This window comes from Cupressus sempervirens, chromosome 11, assembly GCF_028749045.1.
Source record: "Cupressus sempervirens isolate cs-2001-9-10 chromosome 11, ASM2874904v1, whole genome shotgun sequence".
NCBI classification, from domain to species: Eukaryota; Viridiplantae; Streptophyta; class Pinopsida; order Cupressales; family Cupressaceae; genus Cupressus; species Cupressus sempervirens.
Window position 1 is genome coordinate 248,082,766 of NC_143128.1, and position 24,365 is coordinate 248,107,130.

The 24,365-nt window shown below is 35.7% G+C and overlaps 1 protein-coding gene across 1 annotated transcript; it reads left to right on the forward strand.

Moving 5' to 3' along the window:
• The first annotated feature begins 493 nt into the window (after positions 1–493).
• Positions 494–22,447, forward strand: LOC149529081 (uncharacterized). Its single transcript, XM_089808108.1, has 3 exons — positions 494–570; positions 21,977–22,249; positions 22,333–22,447. Exons 1-3 carry the CDS (start codon positions 494–496, stop codon positions 22,445–22,447), a joined length of 465 nt encoding a protein of 154 aa, XP_089664234.1.
• Positions 22,448–24,365: the final 1,918 nt, after the last annotated feature.

The window sequence follows — 24,365 nt, forward strand, 5'->3', positions numbered from 1 at the left end:
AAGTGGAAGCCTACAAAAGTGAAATTGGCGTAGAAGCCACCGATTTCTGGTTGCCTTTCACTATTAGCGGTTGCAATGCCCAGTTAATGTTGACACTCTGTGACTTTTATGAGCAGTCTATGGTTTACCATGTGTGCTTGGAAGATGCAATGGTAACCTCTACAAACTATTACTAACCGCAGGTGGCTGTGGTTTGATCACCCAATTTGCCTACAAAAAACAAATGCTCTCCTACTAGCCAAATGGCCAAAAAAATTTGGAGAATTTTCTAGAAAAATAATACAAATTTGAAAAAAAATGTAGATCCAAAAGGAGACACAATGAGAATGTATAGATCTAAAAAATTAATTGCACAGATCTAAAAAGATCATATCAATTTCACAAATTGGGCCTTCAAGTTTTAGTTTGCAAAAAAAAATTGTCTTAGATTTGACTATGGCCTAGGGTAGGAAAATTTATAGTCAAAATTTTTTGAATCAATCCTCCAGATGCAATGGTGAGGTCAGATCTTGCTCAAGATGCCCCCAATATCTGTGGATACTTTGGATCTGAATCGTGGCCCTCCGAGAGGTAAAGCAAAAAAATGGTCTCCAATGGCTATGCGAAGAGATCTCTTATGGCTCTAATACCATGTAATAATTTTCCTTGGAGAAAAATGATGCTAAGATCAAGAAGCTCAAGCACTAGCACAATATGTACCAATAATGGATGATAACAATAATGAGAGTATTGGATAATGGATGAATACATCATTGAGGGTGCTTATATATAAGGGCAACCAATATGTCTAGAAGTCACACAAGAGATAAGGATTACAACTCAGCACATATCCACCAAAGGTAGATTATCCTTCATTAAGCATAGGAGTTTGTGTGATGATGAGAGGATAAGATTACATAGGTGTATCTCATAAAGATATGTTATAGACATGATGTGCTCTAATAAGTTGCTAATTCCTGTGTTGTCAATAAGACAACTCATATGACTATGCATATTCCTAAGTAAACTTAAGTAAAGTGTAATAATAATCAATTATTTATACTAACAAGTAGGTTGCCACCAATCACTATATCATTCACCATTTTTGGGCTTAGGAAAGGGATTCCAAATGTTCACTAGAGAAGTCAAGGAGGGGTTTTTAAGATGGGAAACATTAAGCTTATAAGGTAGCTGAGATTTCTTACTTCTTTGATCAATCCCCAAAATAGAAAAATTAATAGGAAAATGGTCAGAGAAGATGATAGAATAATCCATTTTAACTCAAATCCCATTGTTTTTCTAATTCAAATGCAAGTTGGGGGAAATATAATATATTTTTAATATACTCAACTTCATATCAATATAAATATGCAATTAGACCAAATATATCAATTTTGAATGTGGTTGAAAGATTTATTATGGATATGGTCAACAACCCCAATAGAATTATGATAATGTAACCATTTATCAAACTCATCATTACTCAACTAAATATGTCTAATATAGATACAATCACTAGAGTATTCCACCATTCAAAATCCCCTCCTATAACCTAGTCAACATTAGGCAATTCTTTCACCATCTAATCCCAAGTTCAAAACATTCTCTAGTTTTATTAGAGGCATAGATCGAGAAAAAACCAATAAGTTTCCTATTGATGAAAATAAATTCCTATACACAACTATGTGAAGGATGTTCACCTAGCAATCACAAACTTACTCATCCAAGAAGAAAACCCAAAATAACACTTCCCTTCCTTCACTATGTAAAGTATGAAAAAAGTGGCAGATTCCCATGCATTACATAAAGAAGTAGCAAGATGAGAACCACTCACTTTAACTTCTTGAAGAAAAATAATATTAGGTTTCCACTTTGTAATTAAGTCCACTCTATATTGTGTTGAGGGAGGGACATCTCTCTAACGTTCTAAGAAATAGCTTTTTAGTTCATGATTAAGATGCTTTGGGGTAATTTTTCACTATCAGTGACACATCAAAGAGATTACTAAGAGCAATTGATTATTTTAGAATTTTTGAACCAAATGGAGGAGATTCAGATTCATGACTTGAACTTTGAGGGGGAGACATGAAACATCATTATAAGGAACAAGGATTTTGAGGAAAATATGTTAAAGAAAATTATTGGGAAGCCTTGAATCTTGTATTAGGCACCCAAGGCTTAGGAATATCTTTCTTCTTCCTTACTATCATTCAATGATCTAGCTCCATTTTATCCTTATATAAAGCAAAAACATTTGTGGTTTCTTTATTTGAATCTTTCAGAACAACAAGTGGCATAACTTAACGATTTTTTTTAAAAAGAGGGGTAAACTCTTTGACCTGGAGCTATGAACCAGTGAGGCCACAAATGAGGGACCTCATCCCCATGAAATTTGAACCTTGATGACAAGGATAACAACTCAACAACTTAACCATCACAACATGCCACTATTGGCAACATAACTTAACAATTTGATGAAATGGAAGTCTTAGAATTAGAAAAGGATTAATGAGGAAGATGTACATGAAGAGACAAGGATGAGGAAAAGTTGGAAATTTGAGCAGTCCTATTTTTCTAGAGTGGACAATCTCTTTTCAGATGTCCATCTTGTTGGCAAAAAATGAGCATTGGGCATGTTCAAACAAATAATTGGTTGGTAGAATATAAAACTAGGGCCAATCAACTTATTATTTTCAAGTAGCTAGTTGTTCAATCTCAAAAAAAGCCTAGGGGCAAACCCTTAAACTAGAAAATATTTGGAGCTATTCTAACACCAGATCACATCACCAAGTTGGGACACAATATTCTTCAGAAAACGTTGACAGACTAGGTTTAAAAATAAAAGTTCAATCCACATTGGATATTGAGATCATGAGGGACCTTCTAGGTGGAAATCTAAAGTCCATGCTTGGAGATAGCATATTTGGACCCAAGTATCATACTGTAAAACAACTTGCAGATGCTCTAGGGATTTAAAAGTACATGACATGTAACAATTCCCTAAACATCTTAGATTTTCAATCTCCCATCCCATGTTGTTCCAATTTAGTTTATCCCATCTATAGAAATATGCTTCCATAGGAATCCCCTTAGAAAAAAAGACTAATAGATCTGTGTAGGCAATCATTTATAGAATCCATTCCTTCATCAAGGAAAGTAAATGCTAAATTTTTACCTTCATTTTTGCTAGTTGTATATTCTTTGGCCTTGTTGTCTATTTTATCCTTTCCTTTTTGCAAATAATATTCTACTTTTTTTCTATTTGCAAAACCATCTTCATTATTTGACATGTTTCCATTCAAAGCCTCACTACCATTGTTCTTCTTAGAACCTTTCTTGATTGATGTTATTTTTGTCCATAGAGACACTATCCATGTGATCCTTTTCATGGCCTTCCCCGGACTTTCGTGCCTCACATTTGAGCCACATGGCTCAAGATCCATTAAGTTAGATAAAAATAATTAAACTATACAAATTACATATAGACAATGACTAGACATCCTACTCAAAATATCAAATTTATATTAGATAAAAATAATAAAACTATAAAAATTTAATCACCACAAGGTAAACCAAAATAAAATGTACAAATTGCCAAAATCTCTAATATGCTCTATGTAGGGAAGGGGAAGTACCTTCCAAGTGAACCATGAGGTTCTCCACATGGAACGTTAGGAACCTAAATGCCCCTATCAAATAAAATCTCCTAAAATGTTGTCTAAATTCTTTAAAATTAGATATTATTAGTTTATAGGAAACTAAATTGGATAATGGGTATGTGCAGGATCATGGTCAACCAGTCTATGGCCTTAAGTGGCAGTGAGAAACCAACAAATTAGGGTTATGTTAACTTGACACATAATTTTAAAGTAATTATGGGCTTTATATCAAAAAAATTAAGAAAAGAATATGTAGGAAATTGAATGTAATTTCTAAACTACTAGGCTTCTTGTTTCTAACCACCTTAACTCATTGAAAACTTTACCAAATTTTATTCCTTATACTAGGCGAAGCATAGAATGTGACACAACTTTTGGATTTTAAAGATGTTATATTGTTTGAAAGTTATAGCTATTTTTCAATCAATATGTCAATCAGCACTTTATATACATCTTCATTAAAAATTAACTAACAAATACTTATCAAACTCAAAATTTGACAGCAATTATATCGATGGAATCTTGAGAGTGTTATAAAAAAACCCTTTTCATTTCACTGAATTTGGATGAAAATAATATTGTCAGATGGCTACTCGAAGTCTAAATGTCAATGAAACCTTTCTCAAACACATTTTTTGAGTTGACCAAATATGTTTGGTAAATACCAAGCCTAATAGGTTACCCAATACTAGATTGGATATCAGATATGAAATCCAGTACCCGAAAAGTGGCGGCCAAATTCTTTCAAACATTCATAACCCAACCCAAATATCATATAGTAATATATATGATAATAATAATAATTAAATATATATATAGTAATATTATATGATTATTATTATATATAGTAATATATATGATTATTATCGTTATATAATCTAGTAATATATTATTATTATATTAAAATACAGTATTATATTATTATTATTAAATATAATATTCTCATGAAATGCATTGAAAGGGGTCATAGGATAACCTATGACCCCTTTTGATGCATTCAAACCAACCAAATAGGCCCCTAGGGGTCCTAGGGCCCCTAAGGACATATGTTGTCATGAAATGCGTCGAAAGGGGTCATATGTTATCCTATGACCCCTTTCAATGCATTTGAACCAACCAAATAGGCCCCTAGGGGTCCTAGGGCCCCTATAGACGTATGTTGTCATGAAATGTGTTGAAAGAGATCATAGGTTATCCTATGACGCCTTTCGATGAATTCAAACCAACCAAATAGGTTCCTAGGGGTCCTGGGGCCCCTAGGGACATGTTTTGTCATGAAATGCATCGAAAGGGATCATAAGTTATTCCTATGACCCCTTTTGATACATTCAAACCAACCAAATAGGTCCCTAGGGGTCTAAGGCCACTAGGGACATATGTTGCCATCAAATATGTCAAAAGGGGTCATAGGTTATCCTATGACTCATTTTGACTCATTCAAACCAACCAAATAAGGCCCTAGGGGTCCTAGGGCCCCTAGGGACATATGTTGTCACTAATACATTAGGGGTCAATTTGCGACGGCAAGAAAAGATAATGTGGTTTTGGCTTTTTTTTTTTCAATTTTAGCCTGATGGCGTCACAATTGCGACGCCAGCGGGATATAAGAGAAAAAAAAAAAGCCAAAAACCCTCATTTGAATGAAATTGCACGACACAGGGTTCTTTTGAAAGGCGCGCGCGGAAGAATATCAGAACTCGTTTGCATCAGGCATCCTTAAAACTAGTTCCATGGAGTTCATTTTTTGAATGCAATGACCCATTCTATTCTCTATGTTTGGGTGGCAACTTGAGATCTCCATCACAAGTGAGTCCCAATGACTCAAAAAGATTTTAAGGCATCGGCATTTTGCGCACTTTGAGGCTGCATTTTTTCAAGGCAGGGCACCGTTTGCAACCTACGTGGATGTTTTATCAAATGGGAGCAACTGGTTGAAGGAAGGGTGATTAGCAGGAAGAAGGATCTCACTGCCAATGTCTGGTATGTACATGTAAATGTGATAAATTTGTTTATTATTTCTGTGTTTTTTGGATTACTGATTATACAATCTCCTTTAATCTATCCTAGAGACCTGACTGGCAGCCTAGTAGCCCAAAAACCTTTGTATGACTATTTTGGGCCAACACCAACATATTTCTATGGTAGATGCTCTATTTCAATTGCATAAATTCACCAGATTAACAAAGGAACTATATGTAAGACACTTCCTAACACCTTCAACTCTTGGAAAATGCCTACTTATACTATCAAATGGTCAATTCCAAAAGGAATTAGCCCCAAGAATTCTACAACACCTGAATCCCCAAATCTGGACTCCAAACCCCTATTTTAGGGCCTCCTTGATCTCTTGTCTGCACATACTCTTGTAACCAATTAAAGATGGGTTCACCATCTATTGGACATCGCATAATATTCCCAATCACCACCTATCTCCTTTGCTTGGCAGATTAGCCGCTGCTACACTTTGTCACACCTTTACAACACATGGTCGGACTGTTCTCAACAATAATCACCTCTGTCCCAATGAATTCTGCATATGCATGGTCAATATTATATAATACATGTTAAATTGATTCATTCCATGAATATCAGGCCTACATATTCATGGAATGATCACCATTTCTCTTAAAACCTGACTGTGGTAAAAAAATGGTTAAAGAAAATTACTGTTACTTCAACAGGCGCCGCAGCAGTGAATTCAAAACAATATGGAATTCATCAACTAGCAACTACAATAGTTAAAGAAACTCTTGTCAAATCCTATGAACTTCAATGAATCAATAAAGACTTCCAAAAACCAAAGAATAGTAGAAATCTCAGAGTTTTTTTATTCACCAATGTTACAAACCCGCACACCAGTCTCATTCACTGTCGCATAACAGAGACTCCACAAGATTAAATAAGTTAAGAAACTATCTCAACCAACTTTTTATTGAATTGAGAATAATTCATTAAACAAAGAACAACTAAACTCTAACTTCACTCCAATCCCAAACTAGCCGTTTATGTTTAAATATTTGAATATTTAACTAACAAAAGGTTTTATTTGAATATTCACCCTTAATTTTAATGTCTTGGGATTACCTCCTACCCAACCTAGACTTATCAAACATTATTAAACATTACATCCCAATACTTAGTCCTTTGTGGACATGACCAACATTACACAATGAAGAGTACTCCTTTAAGGACCTTGTAAATATGCCAATGTAGTGTACTACTTGAAGGTCATGATCGATGCTAGGTTCTTCCAACTGATCCTTGGACTCTGCTTATACATTCCACACCTTTGATTTGCTTGGAGAGTTTTGAAGGTCTTCATGATCCTTAAGCCTGACTTGAGTGTTTGAGGTGCTCTTGCACCAGTATATTTATTATTTCCACATATATATTAAATATACAAATATATATTCAAACTCATATCCATTCCAAATAATAACCAATATAGTTCATATAGAATTCAAGATTAATTCTATATTAATCCATTACTAATCTGACTGAAACTATAACACTGACAGCAATATCATAGATTCATGAATTCAAATACAATTGGCCACAAACAATACAGGCTTATAGAACATACAGGTATATACCTATGCTCCATAGTATAATGGCCTACCTAGGGCAAGACATGAAAAATATCAAACTGCATTTTTTCAACCCAAAAAAGATATAATACACTATACATTGAATACCCTCAAAAGGCTGTGAAACACTGTGGGAGTTCAAGAAAATGGCATGTTTATTCAAGAAACCCTAGTTCTGGCAGTGAACAGTCCAGTGGGTTTGGAATTTTATTACACTGTGCCAAACTATTCACAAAGATCTACCAAAACATATAGAGCAAGGAATCAAAGCAAACTAACTAAGAATAACAATAAATTGTGAATTTCAATTCATATTAAGGTAGTTTCTCGAGTTGCAAGCCAAATTGTGACAAAATTGCAATGTAAATGTTATTGCTTGCTATTAAGGTTTGAGAAAAACCTCAACCAATACATACACCAGGCCTTGGATGACCTTATATATCTCCATATGCCATGTTCCAACTATTGGAACTGACCCATAACCACCTTTGGAGATTTTGTAAAATCTTTCCCAAATGTTGAAGTTAAAATGACAACTTTACAACTTTTCAGCATCTTGACTCCTATTAACCTACCATCACCTCAAATCGATGTAGAATGCCTTCCTCAGCTACATGAACCATGTCTCCATCCTTTTCAAAAAATTATGCTAAAAGTGTTAGATGATACTCATCAATGGAAAATTAAAGCAATGTAATGTTCTTCTTTGCCTGCAACACATATAACAACAATGTAAACTTATCTTGAAACTTCTTCTTTTCCTGCAACACATATAACAACAATTATAAGTGCTTGCAAGGTATATACTTATGAATAAATATTACATCCTGATTTAAATGTATGAAAACAATTTTCATTCCTTTTAAGCTTCATTCATCTCGAGGTGCAATTCACAAACTCAAGAATAGTGGTTTTTGTTCTTCAGGATACCTTTAGGGGAAGAGTATGTGAATGCCCCCTCGTGTCTAGAGTCCAGTTTAGAGGAGATGGCTATTTACACTGCTAAGGTTTGTTGAATCTAATTCTAAATAACATTTCTTGTTATTGTATCATGATAGAAATGAAAGCAAATGATTTAAGAGTTAAAAGAACAAAATGGATTTTTTGAAAAGGCTTTAGAAACTTTCAAGTAAATACTATTGCTAATTATTTATTGCTACTCTATTTTAGTATTTGATGATTGTCCATGCTTAAACATTTAATGTCATTATGGTTATATGAATGGATTCTTTGCCTTAGAACACTATCATCTTCAAAATCCCATATGAAATCTATATGACCATATCATTTCTTCAATATGCCCTATGGATGTCCCTATCTAACTTTATATCTTTTAATTGCATATAATAACTAATTTATGTACTTTTTCATGACTATGTTTGACTCATATAATTGTGATCTCTCTAGCACTATGTTGTCATTTAATATTTCTTGCTAAAGCTTGTAAATTTTGTTCCTTTTGCCATGTCATGTAATATGTCTTGCCTTGTAGCTTATATGTTTTGAAATTTTTGTTAGGCCTTGTAGCTTGTATAATTTGATTGCTGGAGAGCTTCTACAACTAAGCAAGAAGGTCGTTGCACGAGTTATAGCCGCGCATTCGGGTATGAAAATTGTATATTTTTTAATCTAATGTATATTTTAACTAGACTTGTAGCTTATATGTTTTGAAATTGTTGTTAGGCCTTGTAGCATGTATAATTTGATTGCTGGAGAGCTTCTATAGCTAAGCAAGAAGGCTATTGCACGAGTTATAGTCGTGCGCTCAGGTATGAAAATTGTTTTTTTTTAATTCTAATGTATATTTTAACTAGAATTTTAGCTTATATGTTTTGAAATTGCTTTTAGTGGCTTAATGTTGTAAGGTCTCTTGAAATAAGACCTTCAGGCCGTTGGTCAAATTTTTACAAATAATCTTAGGAATAAAGTCAAAGAAAGTATTTTTAAAATATTAAAGTATTTAGTTAGGTCTAAGAAGATTTGTGTACTTTTGACGGTTTTGCTTAGTTTTTGAAAGTTATAGTAGACCGAAGTTTTCATAGCCCGATTTTTGCTTCCTGCAAAGAACGATCATGTCAGATAATATAAGTGAAGAACAAAACAGGGAGACAATCGCTAGATTGTGGTCTAACTTGAAAACAAAAGGTGATGGAAAATTTTATTTTCCTTGCAATATTTGTAAGGGCTTAAACCGTAGAAGACTGCTAATCAAAACAGTTAAGAGACATTGTAGGGAGAATGGTCACATTGAAGGGGGGCATGACTATCATCCACTGGTAAGTCATTCATTATATCATTTTAACAATTTATATACATATGAAATCACTTGATGATGAGTTGATGATCATGGTTTATTTATGTTAATCAATTTTATATAGGTTGATCTTCCCAGGGAAGTACATGATATGAACCACAACAATCTGAAGAATATGGTTTTTGAAGTGGAGGAACATGGAGGTTGAAATATCGAAGGTGAAGATAATGATCACATGGAAGATGACGATCATGCGCCAGAAAACACAATTGAAGAGGATGGTATAAATACATTGATCCATGACACATCTAGTCCAAGCGTATCTGATCATGATGATGATGATAGCCTCGATGTACCTCTACTTCAGAAGGCATACGAGCCCCTATACAAAGACTCCCAAACAACTCTTCTCTTTGCTGTATTGTTGTTGTTGAACTTGAAGGTTATGAATGGTTTATCCAACATAACAATGTCACATATGTTAAGGTATGTCATATATGTCTTTATAGTTAACAAAGGGTGAATAATGTACCACTAATATTGTTTATATTAACAACTTGTATTTTTTGTTGTAGATTGATAGGCGAGTTTCTGTTACCATCATCAAATATTCTACCTCGCTCATATCGAGAATTAACTGCTGTTATGAAAGATATTGGAATGGAGTATGAAGCAATACATGCTTGTCCCAATGATCATATTATATATTATAAAGAACATGAATTTGCAACACAATGCCCTGTATGTCATACGAGTAGATATCGAACAGATCGACTAACAAAAAAGGTGCCTCAAAAGGTTCTTCGTTACATCCCCATTATTCCACGGATGCGACAATTATTCAGGTGTAGTAGCTTGGCTCAATTTATGGATTATCATGCACGCAATAGAAGTCAAGATGGCATTATTCGAATCCCTGCGGATGGTTCAGAATTTATGCACATAGAGGAAAAGTGGCAACACTTCAAAGAAGAACCTCGTAATCTCAGGCTTTCATTGGCAGCGGACGGTGTCAATCCATTTGGAGAGATGAGATCTGTTTACTCGGTGTGGCCTATTTTTGTTATCAACAATAACATTCCTCTGTGGATGTCAATAAAGAGGGAGCACATAATGTTGTCAATGATTGTTCCAGGTATCTTATCATTTGATAGTTATTAATTTACACGTACTTACAAATCTTGCAGTAAAACGGTCACAATAACTATGTAATGTTACTGTTCATTCAAGTAGGTAAATATCAAGTAAAAGATATGAATGTATATATTGAGCCTCTTATCGACGAGTTGGTAGAGTTATGGAATGGTGTCACTATGTATGACGTGTCTAGACCAATACGACAAAGACAATTTCAATTCCATGCAATACTTGCATGGACAATACATGATGCCCCAGGGCTAACACATTTTTGTGGTATGTTATAGTGAATTCAAGTTGCGCACAATAATTCTAATTATAAAAATCAACATATTTAATAATCCAATTACATCATTATCTTGTAGGTCTTCAAACAAAGGGAAAATTTGCATGTCCAGTTTGTGGTCCAAAGATGAAATCTCATCATTCAAAAAGTTTAGGAAAGCAGGTGTTTGATGAGTGTAGACACTTCCTCCACAGGAATCATACGTATCGAAGTACAGAAAAACATCTTTTCAATGGGAAAGAAGAGACTACATCAAAGCCACGAAGAATGACACCTCGCCTATGGAAGTTGGAATATAATAGAATTAATCGTCGAGGTAATGTCGTTCCACCTAATGGTTTATGTTTGTAATTTATATATTTCTATTGTGATTTTTGTTGACTAATTGTGTAATTGATGATCGTGAAGGTCGTCAAGGCAATACTGACAACCTTCCAAAGGGACTAAAAAGCTATCCCAGACAATTTAGTAGGTTTCCCTACTACGAGCACTTACAAATTGTGCATTTGTTTGATACTATGCATATTGGAAAGAATACAATAGAGACATTGTGGAAAATATTGGATGGAAGGCGTGACAAAGAAAAAATTGTCAAAATTTGTAATTACATACATGAATCCAATCATATTGCATTGAAAAATTTCATTCACTCAAATAGCAACAGAGATCAGATTAATATAAGTTCCCTTCCATGGTTATTAACGGAGCAGTAAAGTGATGCCATAAAAGAAGTCATACAAAAAATTCGATTTCCCACAGGATTTGCTGCAAACATAAACAATCTCATATCAAAAAAAAGTGAATTTGGGCCAGGGCTCAAAACGCATGATTGGCATACTTTCGTCAAGGTAAGTTATGTTCTTCTGTATTTACAATATATTCATAAACTATGTGAATTGTTCGTTATGTTATGTTAGAAAACAATAAAATGATTGGTTTATAATTACTGCAGTATGTGCTTCCTTTATCTCTCCCAGAGCACTTCAACAATAACATCAAACAAGTGATATACGATCTTGGAAAATATATGAGGTAAGCAATAATATCTGTTCAATTTGTTGTATATATTTATTATATTCGTGATTTGTTTTTCTTGCTATGTAATCTATTGTATATTATTTTGTAAAGTCTCATATCTATATATTTTTTGTGACTTGAATCTCTTAATGTAGGTGGTTGTCATCTAAAGAAATCCATAAAGAAGATATAAACTATTGGAAGAGAAGAATTCCTTATTTACTGTGTGAAATGCAAAAGTGTCTACCTCCAACTTTTTTCAATGCACAGGAACACTACCTCATACACCTAGTTGAGGAGATTGAATTGTGTGGACCTGTACACACTAGGTCAATGTGGATGGTTGAGAGGCATTTGAAATCTTTGAAAGCTTTGGTTCGACAAAGAGCACATCCTGAGGGTTCTATGGTAGAGGGATATATGGTATACCAGACTATGGTGTACATTACTGAATATCTTCCTAAGTTTGCATCAAATATCCATGTAGATCGTATTTGGGATCTCGAGCCTTTTAAAAAATTAGAAGGGGAGTACTTGATGGGGAAAAGTACATTGAGGAAAGTGAGAGGTAATAAATTATAAGATGTTATTGTAATAAATTGAAATGTCCCTTTTCTAATTTTACATGATATTTCCAACCTTTAATCAGATCTTTAAGATCAAACAACTAATATCACAAAGATCCTCCAAATTTCTCAAGAAACCCCAAATCGGGTATGCCAGAAATTGTGCCAAAAGCTTCACAGCTTCACCAATTACTAATAAATCTGAAAATGGAAATTTTTACAGAACTTTCAGCAGCATAACAGCATACAAATTGACATTTCCAGATCCGTATAGCCTTTACACAACAGCTCAAAAATGTAGAACCAAAACTATGCTCATCGGGCTCCCGAAATAGCACAAAATATGCCCGGAAACACCACAAGAACACTAATAATCTATCTCAGAAGTTTAATCACGTCCCAATATATATATTCAGATCTATTTTAATAGCTTAAAGTATAAAATACAGCAGCAACCAAAACTGATATGAAATACTCAACCGGAAACACCAAACTCTTACAAAAATACACCCGGAAACTCACAAATCTGCACTGTTCAGCACAAAGGCAAACTCTGTATGAGCATGCACATGGAATGGCTTCAAACTCCCGTCCTTAGCCTTCCTGGAAACCTGCAAACTCCCGTTCTTGGGTCTCCCTGGAAACCTGCAAACTCCCGTTCTTGGGTCTCCTTCTCCACAGGTTTGGCAGCCTCTGAAGAATAACAAAGAATGAGCGAAAATCAAGTCTGGAATCCCCCCAAAATGCCTCCAAACCTCTTTAAAAAGGGCATAACTGTAACTCACGTCCAAGAGAGGTTAATGAAAAATATTTTAATAATAATTATCATTTATTAGTCCAACGGTTTCCAAAGATTAACTCCCTTTTTCCGAAACTTCACTTTCTTGGGCCTGCCTGCCTTAGCAAAGATTTTCTTTTTTTTAAATTATTTGAAAAGGGGACATGACAAGTCCTCCCCTCCCAATCATTGCTTGTCCTCAAGCAATGGCTGAACAATAAACCAATGAATCCACCTGGATCCCAAATGTAGTCATGAACTATACTACTACCAATTAACATAGGCTCCTGCAATATCCTTTGCAATATGACCAAGAGGAATCCATAATCAAATTGACAATTATAGCTCAACCAAACTCCGAAATCACCACTACCACAAACAAAAACCCATGAGGCACAAACTCTTAGAACATCAGAACCCAAGTAAAGTGGACAAATCAAACTACCAACACAGTAAATACCATCAACGCATCCCACTGGCCTATATGGAATGTACAATCCAACTCTGAAACAATGGTGAACCCTCTTGAATGAAACTGTACCAAGTATGGAGAATCCACACACTGTACAACTCCTGCAGTCAACACAACTCTGCAAATCATCGGCCACTATCTCATAACCATAACTCCCATACACTGCTGATGGTGAAAAGACATTACAAGATAAAGAGTAAGAAATGGAATCCAAACCAAATTTGTCTACCATCAACTCCTCAGCACAAGGATCAAATGCTAACTGATGTACATACCCTGCAATATAATGTTGATAAAAAAAACCAACCTCAGTCAACAGCTCACCATGAAGAAGTGATACAACCCACTGTGACTGATCACCAGCTAAGTCAAGAGATGTCATAGCCAAAGGAGTAGAATCAATAACAACACCTGCTGAAGCATCACTCTGAAACTCCTGCTCTAAGTCATGTATTATCAAGCTGTCAACTGTAGAACCTATCGCCATGTCATGCCCATCATAACTCTCATCTTGAGGCATCAAATTGTCCCATAACTGATGATAAGCACTAGGAACCAAAGTACATCTCTGTATCATCATCTCATCAACATGGTCATCAAAGGTAGATAGATGAGCATACCTCACAGTGTAATGCCGATAGAATGCACCAATCTCAGTCAGTGGCTCAGACTGCAATCCAGATGTAACTAACTGCAATCGATCATTAACCAAATTGGAACTGACTACTACCTCTGAAGACATTGCAAAGGGAGTAGTATTACTAGTAGGAACCATGCCAACTATTAGCTCACCAATGTCACACATGGTCTTTGATACAACATCTCTAGTCTTCGTGCCATTAGTACTAGAGGTCACCACCATGTCAGGCATACAACAATCTGCTACAACACCCAACTCAATTGAACCTAACTCTAGTGGGAATGAACCTGATATTCCAATGTTAGTATCAAGAATGGATGCATCCCCATCTCCACTGTCTCTGACAATCTCGGCCATGGACATCCTCGGATCACCAAACACCACTGCTTGTGACTGTATAGAATCAGGTGAAGACTGTAGTCGCTCTAACTCCATGGTCACCTTAGCCAAATGAAACTGTGACTCCTTGAAAGCCAACTGTGTACTCTCAAGAATCTCAGAAGTCACCACAAGCTGCTCAGTAATCTCACTCACCTCATCTTCCTTGGCCAACAATGCATCATATGCTGTACTGCCCCACTTCATAAGATAATCTCTGTCGGCTACCAACTGCATATAATCCTGTCTCAGAATCTGGATAGCCTCCCATAAAGAGTGGAACTCTGTCAAGGAAAGATAACTGCCTCCCTGCTCATCACTAGTAGGAGAACCCCATCCATAAACTGCTAACAACTGACGAGCAGCATCGAAATGTTGGCAAGTGATAGCAATGTCTTGGTCACTAACTCTCAACTGATTAGACACATGATGGCACTGGCTTGACTGTCTCCTACAAACCTCCTCTGATGCACTGTCTAAAGGAGTATCCTCAAAGTTACTAGTCTCTAGAGTATAACCATCCATATCCTGTGAATCAAATCTAAAACTCATATCAACATATAGAGTATCAAAAACATTAGCATTTCTGTCCAACTCCTCTATACCCAAGGAAACTAAGTCTTCAAAATTGCCCATTGCATCCTTCTGGATGTCATCAATGCCAATATGATCCTGGGACTCATCTATACACACTGCCAAATATGAAATATCATCAACACATTCCAACAAGTATGGCCGACTGGATATATGAACAAGGCCCAACATTGGTGTATAAAAACTAATACCAATATCAGACAAGATACTGGCACAAGAAAAGACAACACCATGTAATCTGCTAATCAAATCCATGATAGCACCCAAACAAACACTGCTACCAAAAAGTGTTAAAGATATCCAGTCAACTGAATCCCAAATGCCAATATAACAATCTCGAGTCCATATCCGTAAACTAGAATCAACTGGTAACTCAAGCAAACTCCTCACCTGAGTAATATGACCAATACCAACTAACTCCACATACCTGTCATGATGAGATAATGAAGTCACAATACTATCTTGGTTCACCTTCAGCTGGCTGGACAAATCATGTGAAGTACTACCAGCCTCAACCTCATGTGATGAAGCATCTAACTGTGCCTGGTACTCTTTCTCAGCAAAGTCATGAATGCTCAATGTCTGCTCATCTCTACCAGGTATCTCACCATCCTGCACAACAACATCCTCATAATCATCATCTGAACCCACTACACTGTTGTCACTGCCTGTTGTAACTATACCATCCTGAATACCTGTGGCATCACCCTTTGACAACCTGTAAACAATTGTCTCAATTTGAGTATCAAGTTGACCGTTACTATCAATCTGTGTAATATCCTTTCCCACCACCTCCTGTGGCAGAGTAGAATCTGAGACCTCTACCTGGCTATCAGCTAGTTTCTCAAACTCCTCATGCAAGTTCTTGGAAATTGTGTCATCTGTCCTGTGAGAAAATCTGCCAAATAGAAATCCAGTCAACTTATCCACCTTAGCTGGGTCAGATAACATGTCATTTATACGGTGGTGCTCAACCAACTGTTTAGACATGTCATGGCTTATTTTCATAAGTTTATCTCGAATGTCTAAATAACCATCCTTTCTATTATTTTGACTCTGGCTATCAATTGTCCAAGATTGTTCCCTCTGAGACTCTGTACTATACCTGTCCATTCTGGATAAAGTAGAGTGTAACCCCAATAGGATATAACTTCTTCAAACACCAAGAACTAACATGCAAATGATTAGAAGTAGCATGCAACCATAGATTTGGACATGCAACTGATTAGAAGCAACATGCAACCTCCAAATTATGACATGCAAGATCTGGGTAGTTGTCAAAACTGAAATGCAAACTTCTACAACCACCAAATTCACCAAGAACTAACATGCAAATGATTATAAGTAGCATGAAACTATAGATTTGGACATGCAACTGATTAGAAGCATGCAACCACCAAATTATGACATGCAAGATCTGGGTAGTTGTCAAAACTGATATGCAAGATCTGGGTACTTGTCAAAACTGAAATGCAAACTTCTACAACCACCAAATTCACCAAGAACTAACATGAAAATGATTAGAAGTAGCATGCAACCATAAATTTTGACATGCAACTGATTAGAAGCAACATGCAATCATAAATTATGACATGCAAGATTTGGGTAGTTCTCAAAACTGAAATGCAAGATCTGGGTAGTTGTCAAAACTGACCTGCAACTTCTACAAACCCTCAGGCTGGCAAGATCATGGCTCTAATACCACTGAAATGTCCCTTTTCTAATTTTACATGATATTTCCAACCTTTAATCAGATCTTTAAGATCAAACAACTAATATCACAAAGATCCTCCAAATTTCTCAAGAAACCCCAAATCGGGTATGCCAGAAATTGTGCCAAAAGCTTCACAGCTTCACCAATTACTAATAAATCTGAAAATGGAAATTTTTACAGAACTTTCAGCAGCATAACAGCATACAAATTGACATTTCCAGATCCGTATAGCCTTTACACAACAGCTCAAAAATGTAGAACCAAAACTATGCTCATCGGGCTCCCGAAATAGCACAAAATATGCCCGGAAACACCACAAGAACACTAATAATCTATCTCAGAAGTTTAATCACGTCCCAATATATATATTCAGATCTATTTTAATAGCTTAAAGTCTAAAATACAGCAGCAACCAAAACTGATATGAAATACTCAACCGGAAACACCAAACTCTTACAAAAATACACCCGGAAACTCACAAATCTGCACTGTTCAGCACAAAGGCAAACTCTGTATGAGCATGCACATGGAATGGCTTCAAACTCCCATCCTTAGCCTTTCTGGAAACCTGCAAACTCCCGTTCTTGGGTCTCCCTGGAAACCTGCAAACTCCCGTTCTTGGGTCTCCTTCTCCACAGGTTTGGCAGCCTCTGAAGAATAACAAAGAATGAGCGAAAATCAAGTCTGGAATCCCCCCAAAATGCCTCCAAACCTCTTTAAAAAGGGCATAACTGTAACTCACGTCCAAGAGAGGTTAATGAAACATATTTTAATAATAATTATCATTTATTAGTCCAACGGTTTCCAAAGATTAACTCCCTTTTTCCGAAACTTCACTTTCTTGGGCCTGCCTGCCTTAGCAAAGATTTTCTTTTTTTTAAATTATTTGAAAAGGGGACATGACATAAATTATCTCTTAATTTTCAAAATAAATCGGTTGTAAGTTGTCTATTTTTTTTTTGTACAGGTGCTCGAGAGTGGGATGCACTACATTTGTATATTGCAAACAATCTTGATTGGATGACGGTATGCATTGAACGATGTCAACATTCTGGTCGCACATTAACATGGGAAGGTGTATCTTCATTGGTTAAAGAAGCTCATCATAATGGAGATTCCAATGTTACGCAAAGGGAAATAGATTTAGCACGTGGTTCAAGAGATTTCTAGGTACGTACAAATTTATTAATCACCCGTATGTTTATCAACTCACGATACAATAATTTTGAAATGTTTCACATATTATTGCAAGTTAAACACCACAAGGCTATGTTCTGTACTGGTCAGAAATTTTGCATCAAAGTGTTGGATGACACGAAGAAAACTTGTGATTCAGGAATAACTGCAGTCTTTCAAGTGACTAATATTTCATCTAGAAATGACTTACATCCTCAAGAGTCTGAAAATCGATACTATGGCATTTTGGATGAGATAATTGAGTGTGACTTTAGTTCCTTCAAATTAGTACTCTTCGTTGTCAAATGGTATAGGCTATGACTTAATCCAAATGATCCTGATAGAACTATTATTGAACATGATAATGGATTTACAATGGTTAATACAAGGTCGTTTGAGCCAGTTGGGGATGACCCTTATGTTCTTCCAAGCCAATGTGAGCAGGTATTTTACTTAGAGGTTCCACATAAACCGGGTTGGTCATTTGTTGTTAGACATGAACCGAGAGGAAGGCCAATAAAGTATAATGCGATGGAAGAAGAAGATACCAAAGAAGTAGAAGATGATGTAGATGGTGATCATGATTGACAATTATTGGATGATGTTCCTGACACAAATTTTCATGAAGAAGAAGAAGAAGATGATGAAGATGATGCTGCTACTGATGATGATGATGTTGATGATGACGACGACGACAACAACGACGATGATGATGGTGAGGAGGATGATGATGACGACGACGACGAGGATGACGAGGATGATGATGATCATGATGATGATGATGACGACAACGAGGATGATGATGATGGAATTTAGAGGTATGCCATCAATCCTTAATCTATTTAATATTCATTTCTTGCTAGAAATATATTTGTCTTATATATATGGTTACATAGTTTATTCATTATCTATTTAAAAGCTACAAGTTTCAACTACAAATAGAATACTGCTAATCCATTTTAAAATTATTATAATGGGTTTTGGAAGAAATTACAGTTATCTTAATTAATATAAAATATCTAACTGAATTTCAAAATGTTATGCAAGTGGCTTTAGTCTAAGTGTTTCCTCCACCTCCACACACATCAAAAAACTTCAAATAGCATGTCCCCAAGGTGACTAAGCCCTCAACTCATCAACTGATACAAAAACCCAGTTTTAGCCCTTCACTAGGCCTACTTCCCTAGTAGGCTTATAATGTGAGTCTGATTTAAGTGTTTTATTGTGTACCTTTTAATGTTTTTAATTTTTATTTGATGCTAATGATGGATGTGATTATGATTATGATGTGATTATGCTCACAATAATTGAATTACATTTGCAGGAAATTGAACCCCTTTCAGGAGCATCCTGCACAGTCTCATGGATCGACAGGTATAAGTCAATACTCCTTATAGACAGTCTATTTAATACACTTATCAATAGTAAGATTGATGTCTTCTAAGATCTCTCCCATTTTCAAGTACCAGCGAATAGGTATTTGTCAGAAGTGTCTTCCTCGAGTGAGGGAAATATAGGAATAGAAGAGGAAAGTGAGACATGCAGTTTATCTAGAACAAGGAGATTAACTAGAGGTCAAAGGACTATAAGGAAATTCAATAAACACATGAAATTTTTCCTTGCTCAAGGGGGGTCATGTTCTTATGATGATGAGATGGAAGGCGACATCGAGGTGCCCTTGAGGTACCAACATCTACAGAAACATTGGGTACCCAAAGAACTTCCTCCAATAAACACTGATTTTTGTGTTAACGAGAGGATATATTGCATAGCACCATCATCACTACATGGTTTGGGCATGTTTTCTATGGACGGCATAAAGGTGTCTTACAACAAAGTTTCTGAATTGATGGAGTATGTTGGACCATGTTACGATTACAAAAGTTGGATGCATATTGTTAAATATAAAAAAAGTATGCGTAGGTATGCCCTCTCGGTAAATTATATACAATAGCAAGACAATAATCAAAGTAAAAGTTTGGCTATATGCATTGATGGAAGGCCAAAAGCAACAGGGAATATTGCGGGTTTTATAAATAGTACACGACCTGGGTCAACTATAAAGCAACCCAATTGCATATTTGAGGTGCGCGAGGGAAATTGTGTATTCATCTATGCGATAAAATCAATACGTGCAGGGGAAGAGCTTCTTATTGATTACAATTTGAACCGCATAGATACAAACGAGGCTACTATCAAGGGGGTGGTACATACTATTAAACCAACTTCTAATCAATGACTCCAACATACCATTTAGTCAATAAATTTTTGGCTAACATTTTTATACTTCATCTTTGACACAGGGGCACAATATGGAGCAACTACCCGGAGGGGATGTTGACAATGCTCCCGGCTCATCTACACATAAGCAGGTAAAACTCATTTGTAATTGTGCAAACTAGATAGAAGCAAAATGTTATTTTTTTAATGTTGTTTTCTTTATTGTTTTGGAGTAATTTTTATAATACTAATACTATTGTTGTCACAGAGGGCTAGTGGTCGGAGGGAGGGAAAGGAACCTGCAGTCCCTCAACAGGCCCCCCCTGAGGAGGACCCTTTCTATATCGATTTAGCAGAGACCGATGACGCGATCAGTTCGATTAAAATTAATTTAAAGAAAATTAGCAAAGAAATTCTACGTTCGGCAACCATAAAGCCTATGACTCAACAAATAAAAGATAGGGCATCTGAATTGTTGCACACCTCTGAGTCCTTAAAAGTAAGTATTAATGAAATTTTAAATTATAACAAGAGTTCAATAATGGTTTTTATGTTATGCTCTTTTATGGCATTAATTAAAATATGGATGCGTTGTCTTTACAGAGTTTTTTGCTTGATTTCGAGCCCTGTTCCCATGATGAGGGTGCTACAGGTGGTTCAAGTAGATCACATGTTCCATTCGCCACTTCTATTTTCCACTAAATATATATAGGAATGATCATAGTCATTGACAATACATGCTCGAACAATCATTTTTTTTAATGCTCTAACAATCTTGTCCATGCTAGTCCACGCGTTCTATATTTATGCATGCTCTAACAATTTTATTCTTCAGCTTCACATCAATTGAATCCTATGATGACACCGCCTCCATCCAGGACAACCACAAATCTCTTTTCGAATATTGAGTTAGCAACATGCAGCTTATATGCATCGACTGTTGCACCATCTGCTGGTACACAAATCCCTCTTTTTCTCTCTTATGACAGCAACAAACAGTTTCTTTTTTACAACTTTATAACAACAATTATCATTTGTTCTTTTATACTTCGATCGTGACAAAGACTTATGAAACTTTTTGCAATAGGACCTGCAACATCATTTCCTGGATGTTCCTATGTTCCTAGTACGGGAACGGTGAACGATGTCACATTGATCGCCAGCGACGATGAAGGCATTCCATTAAAAGTAGCCAAAGTTCTAGGTACTTTAAAGTTATTATTATTCTATAGTGATATAATAGTAATTTAGTTTTTGATCACTCTTCATCGACTAATGATCCCATGATTGTTTTGTAGGGAATGATCTTTTTTGGAGAAAACTTGGTGATGAGTGTTTGTGAATATTTGGGCCCACCATGCATACCTGGTGGAACATCATATCCTAAATAAAACCCCAAACCACTATTTTGATTTCATATCATTGCTATAATAGTTTTCCTTTTCGTCCATTTCTTGAACTATATTAAAGGTAGCTTCACTTCATTTATGAGTCTAACATGTTTTTTTTTACTTAAAAGGTGGAATCAGCAACACAAACCGTTGAAGGATGATCTTATAGAGAGCATGACCCAACTCTTTGGACCTCATGCATTCGAGAGAAACAAGCTCCTTGAAAAAGCTGGTTTATGTTTGAAGTATATTAGGGACCAGTACAGAAAAAATTTACGGGATAACCCCAGGTACGAGCGTTCGCCCTATGTTCCTGAGGCTGAGTGGCAGGCTCTGATTTTGGATGGAAAGTATAAAGCTGACAAGAAAAATAATATTACACCAGTGGAGAGTACAACAAGGTATGTGATACTGTTGAGAATCTAATTATGTACTAATTAACCTCCATATTTATACTATCTAACATATTTCAAACTTTTCATAGATTGCCTGACACATCAAAGGCAACAAAGGCAAGACTAGAAAAGCACGAGACACACAAGCTCGACTCTGGTGGTTTTTTGAAACTTCAACCAAGAGTTGTAAGTATTAGTAAATGAAAAATTGTATCAAATTTTTTATATAATGTGAAGGGAAATTCTAGGACTCCCTTATTTAGCTCATCAATTATAAATAGGTCAATAGAATATAATAACAGTAGTGGATTTTCATATTCAATATAAACAATTCAACAATTGAAGTCAAGACTCTGCAATCTAGATTAGTGAAGAAAACTTGTGATTCACTAATATGACATTATTTAAAATCTCACCCTTGACTGAATTTTCCTCCAATAGTTGAGAATAAAGGTAGTGATTGAAAGAATGAGGGAATGCAGCAGCACTTGCAGCCATTTTTATTTCCAAAGAGCTGAACTAACTCTTACCCAACTTAAGAATTTGGAAAAAATATGTTGGTACAAGCAAAGCATACAAACACACAACATTTATATAGTAGATTGCTCCATCAAAACTGCTCGATTTTTGTCCTATTATATTGTGATGGATATAGATGATTTGTTGTTGATATTTTAACTACCCTCCATTGGTTGATGAAACAATGCAAGTAAAATTCACCATACCACGCAAAAATGCAGGGCTTAGAGTTCAAGAGATGCCTCACAGAAGATGATAAGAGAATTGGCTTCCAACAAGGCTATAGAGCCGTGGCTGAATGGCTACGAGTTGAAATTAGTGTGGAAGGTTCTAATACTGATGCATCTCAGCTACAGGTAAATAAGCTAAATGAAATTTATTTCAAATTGAATACTTTACCAATTAGTCTATTTGATGTTAAGTTCCAATATAAAGTGAGTATATCGGTTTTAAGCAAGCAATGATAACAATGCGTAGGATGTTGGAATGCAGCCTGACAATCCTTCTACAAAATCTGTGGATGTCGAAGGTTCGCATGATGTGCATCCCAGTGGTGGAGGTATACATTTTCTATTAAATTTTTTATATGTAATTGCAATTGGTGTTTGGATTAACGTAACATTTTGTCTAGCAGCTGTAGAGGATCGAGGGGTCAATGTTCATGACCGTGTTGACGTTGAGTCCTTACAAAATGATGTGGTCAGATCAGGTAAAGAGACACAGTTATGTTATTTAAAATAATTAAATACTTGTAACAATTATAATAAATTATTTTTAATTTAACTCTTTTATTTGTTATTGCAGAGGACCCCCCTTTGCAACATCATAGGAATTTGAGATCATTAAGAACAGAGAACATAACAATTGATGAGGGGGGAATTGATGATGACACTGATGCTCCTCTTAGAGCTTACATAGAAAAAAGAAATAGAAAGAAAAAAAAGAAATGATTGTCACTACATACCTTAATTGATAATGACTGTATTTTATGTCTCAATGAATTTAATTATGTGCTAATGAATGTTCATGAATTATGTGTTAATGCAAAATATTGATGAATGTTGCATGTTAACGAATCTAATGTGTTAATGAATGTTATCATGTGATATTGATTGAATGTTATCATGTGATATTGATTGAATGTTACATTTTATTAATGGTTGAAAGAATGAATGAATGTTAGATGTTAACGGGGAATGTAGAGTGATGTTAGGAGGAGGGGGGTGGGGCCAAATGAGCTTCCACCTTCACGTGGTTGGCCCTGTTTAGTAGAGAATATTAAACTATTCTCGAAACAAAGTGAAGCTCAATAAGATGTAAGTGAAGCTCAAATTGGCACAAATAGGGAGTCTATATGATGTAAGGGGTCATTTGAAGTCCTAGGGTGTCCTAGGAAGAGTTATGGGTGGATGGTAGTGTTTACATGATGTAATAGGCTATTAAAGCCCCTAAATGATGTAAAATGCACTCAAAGTGCAAGATCCGTTATTTCCCGCTCCTTCCCCAATATCAAATGCTTTAATTTTGATCTCCCTGAAGTCATGTCGGAGGCTCCCAATTACACCAATACATGGATGCAAGAACACTGGCAACAACCTCATGT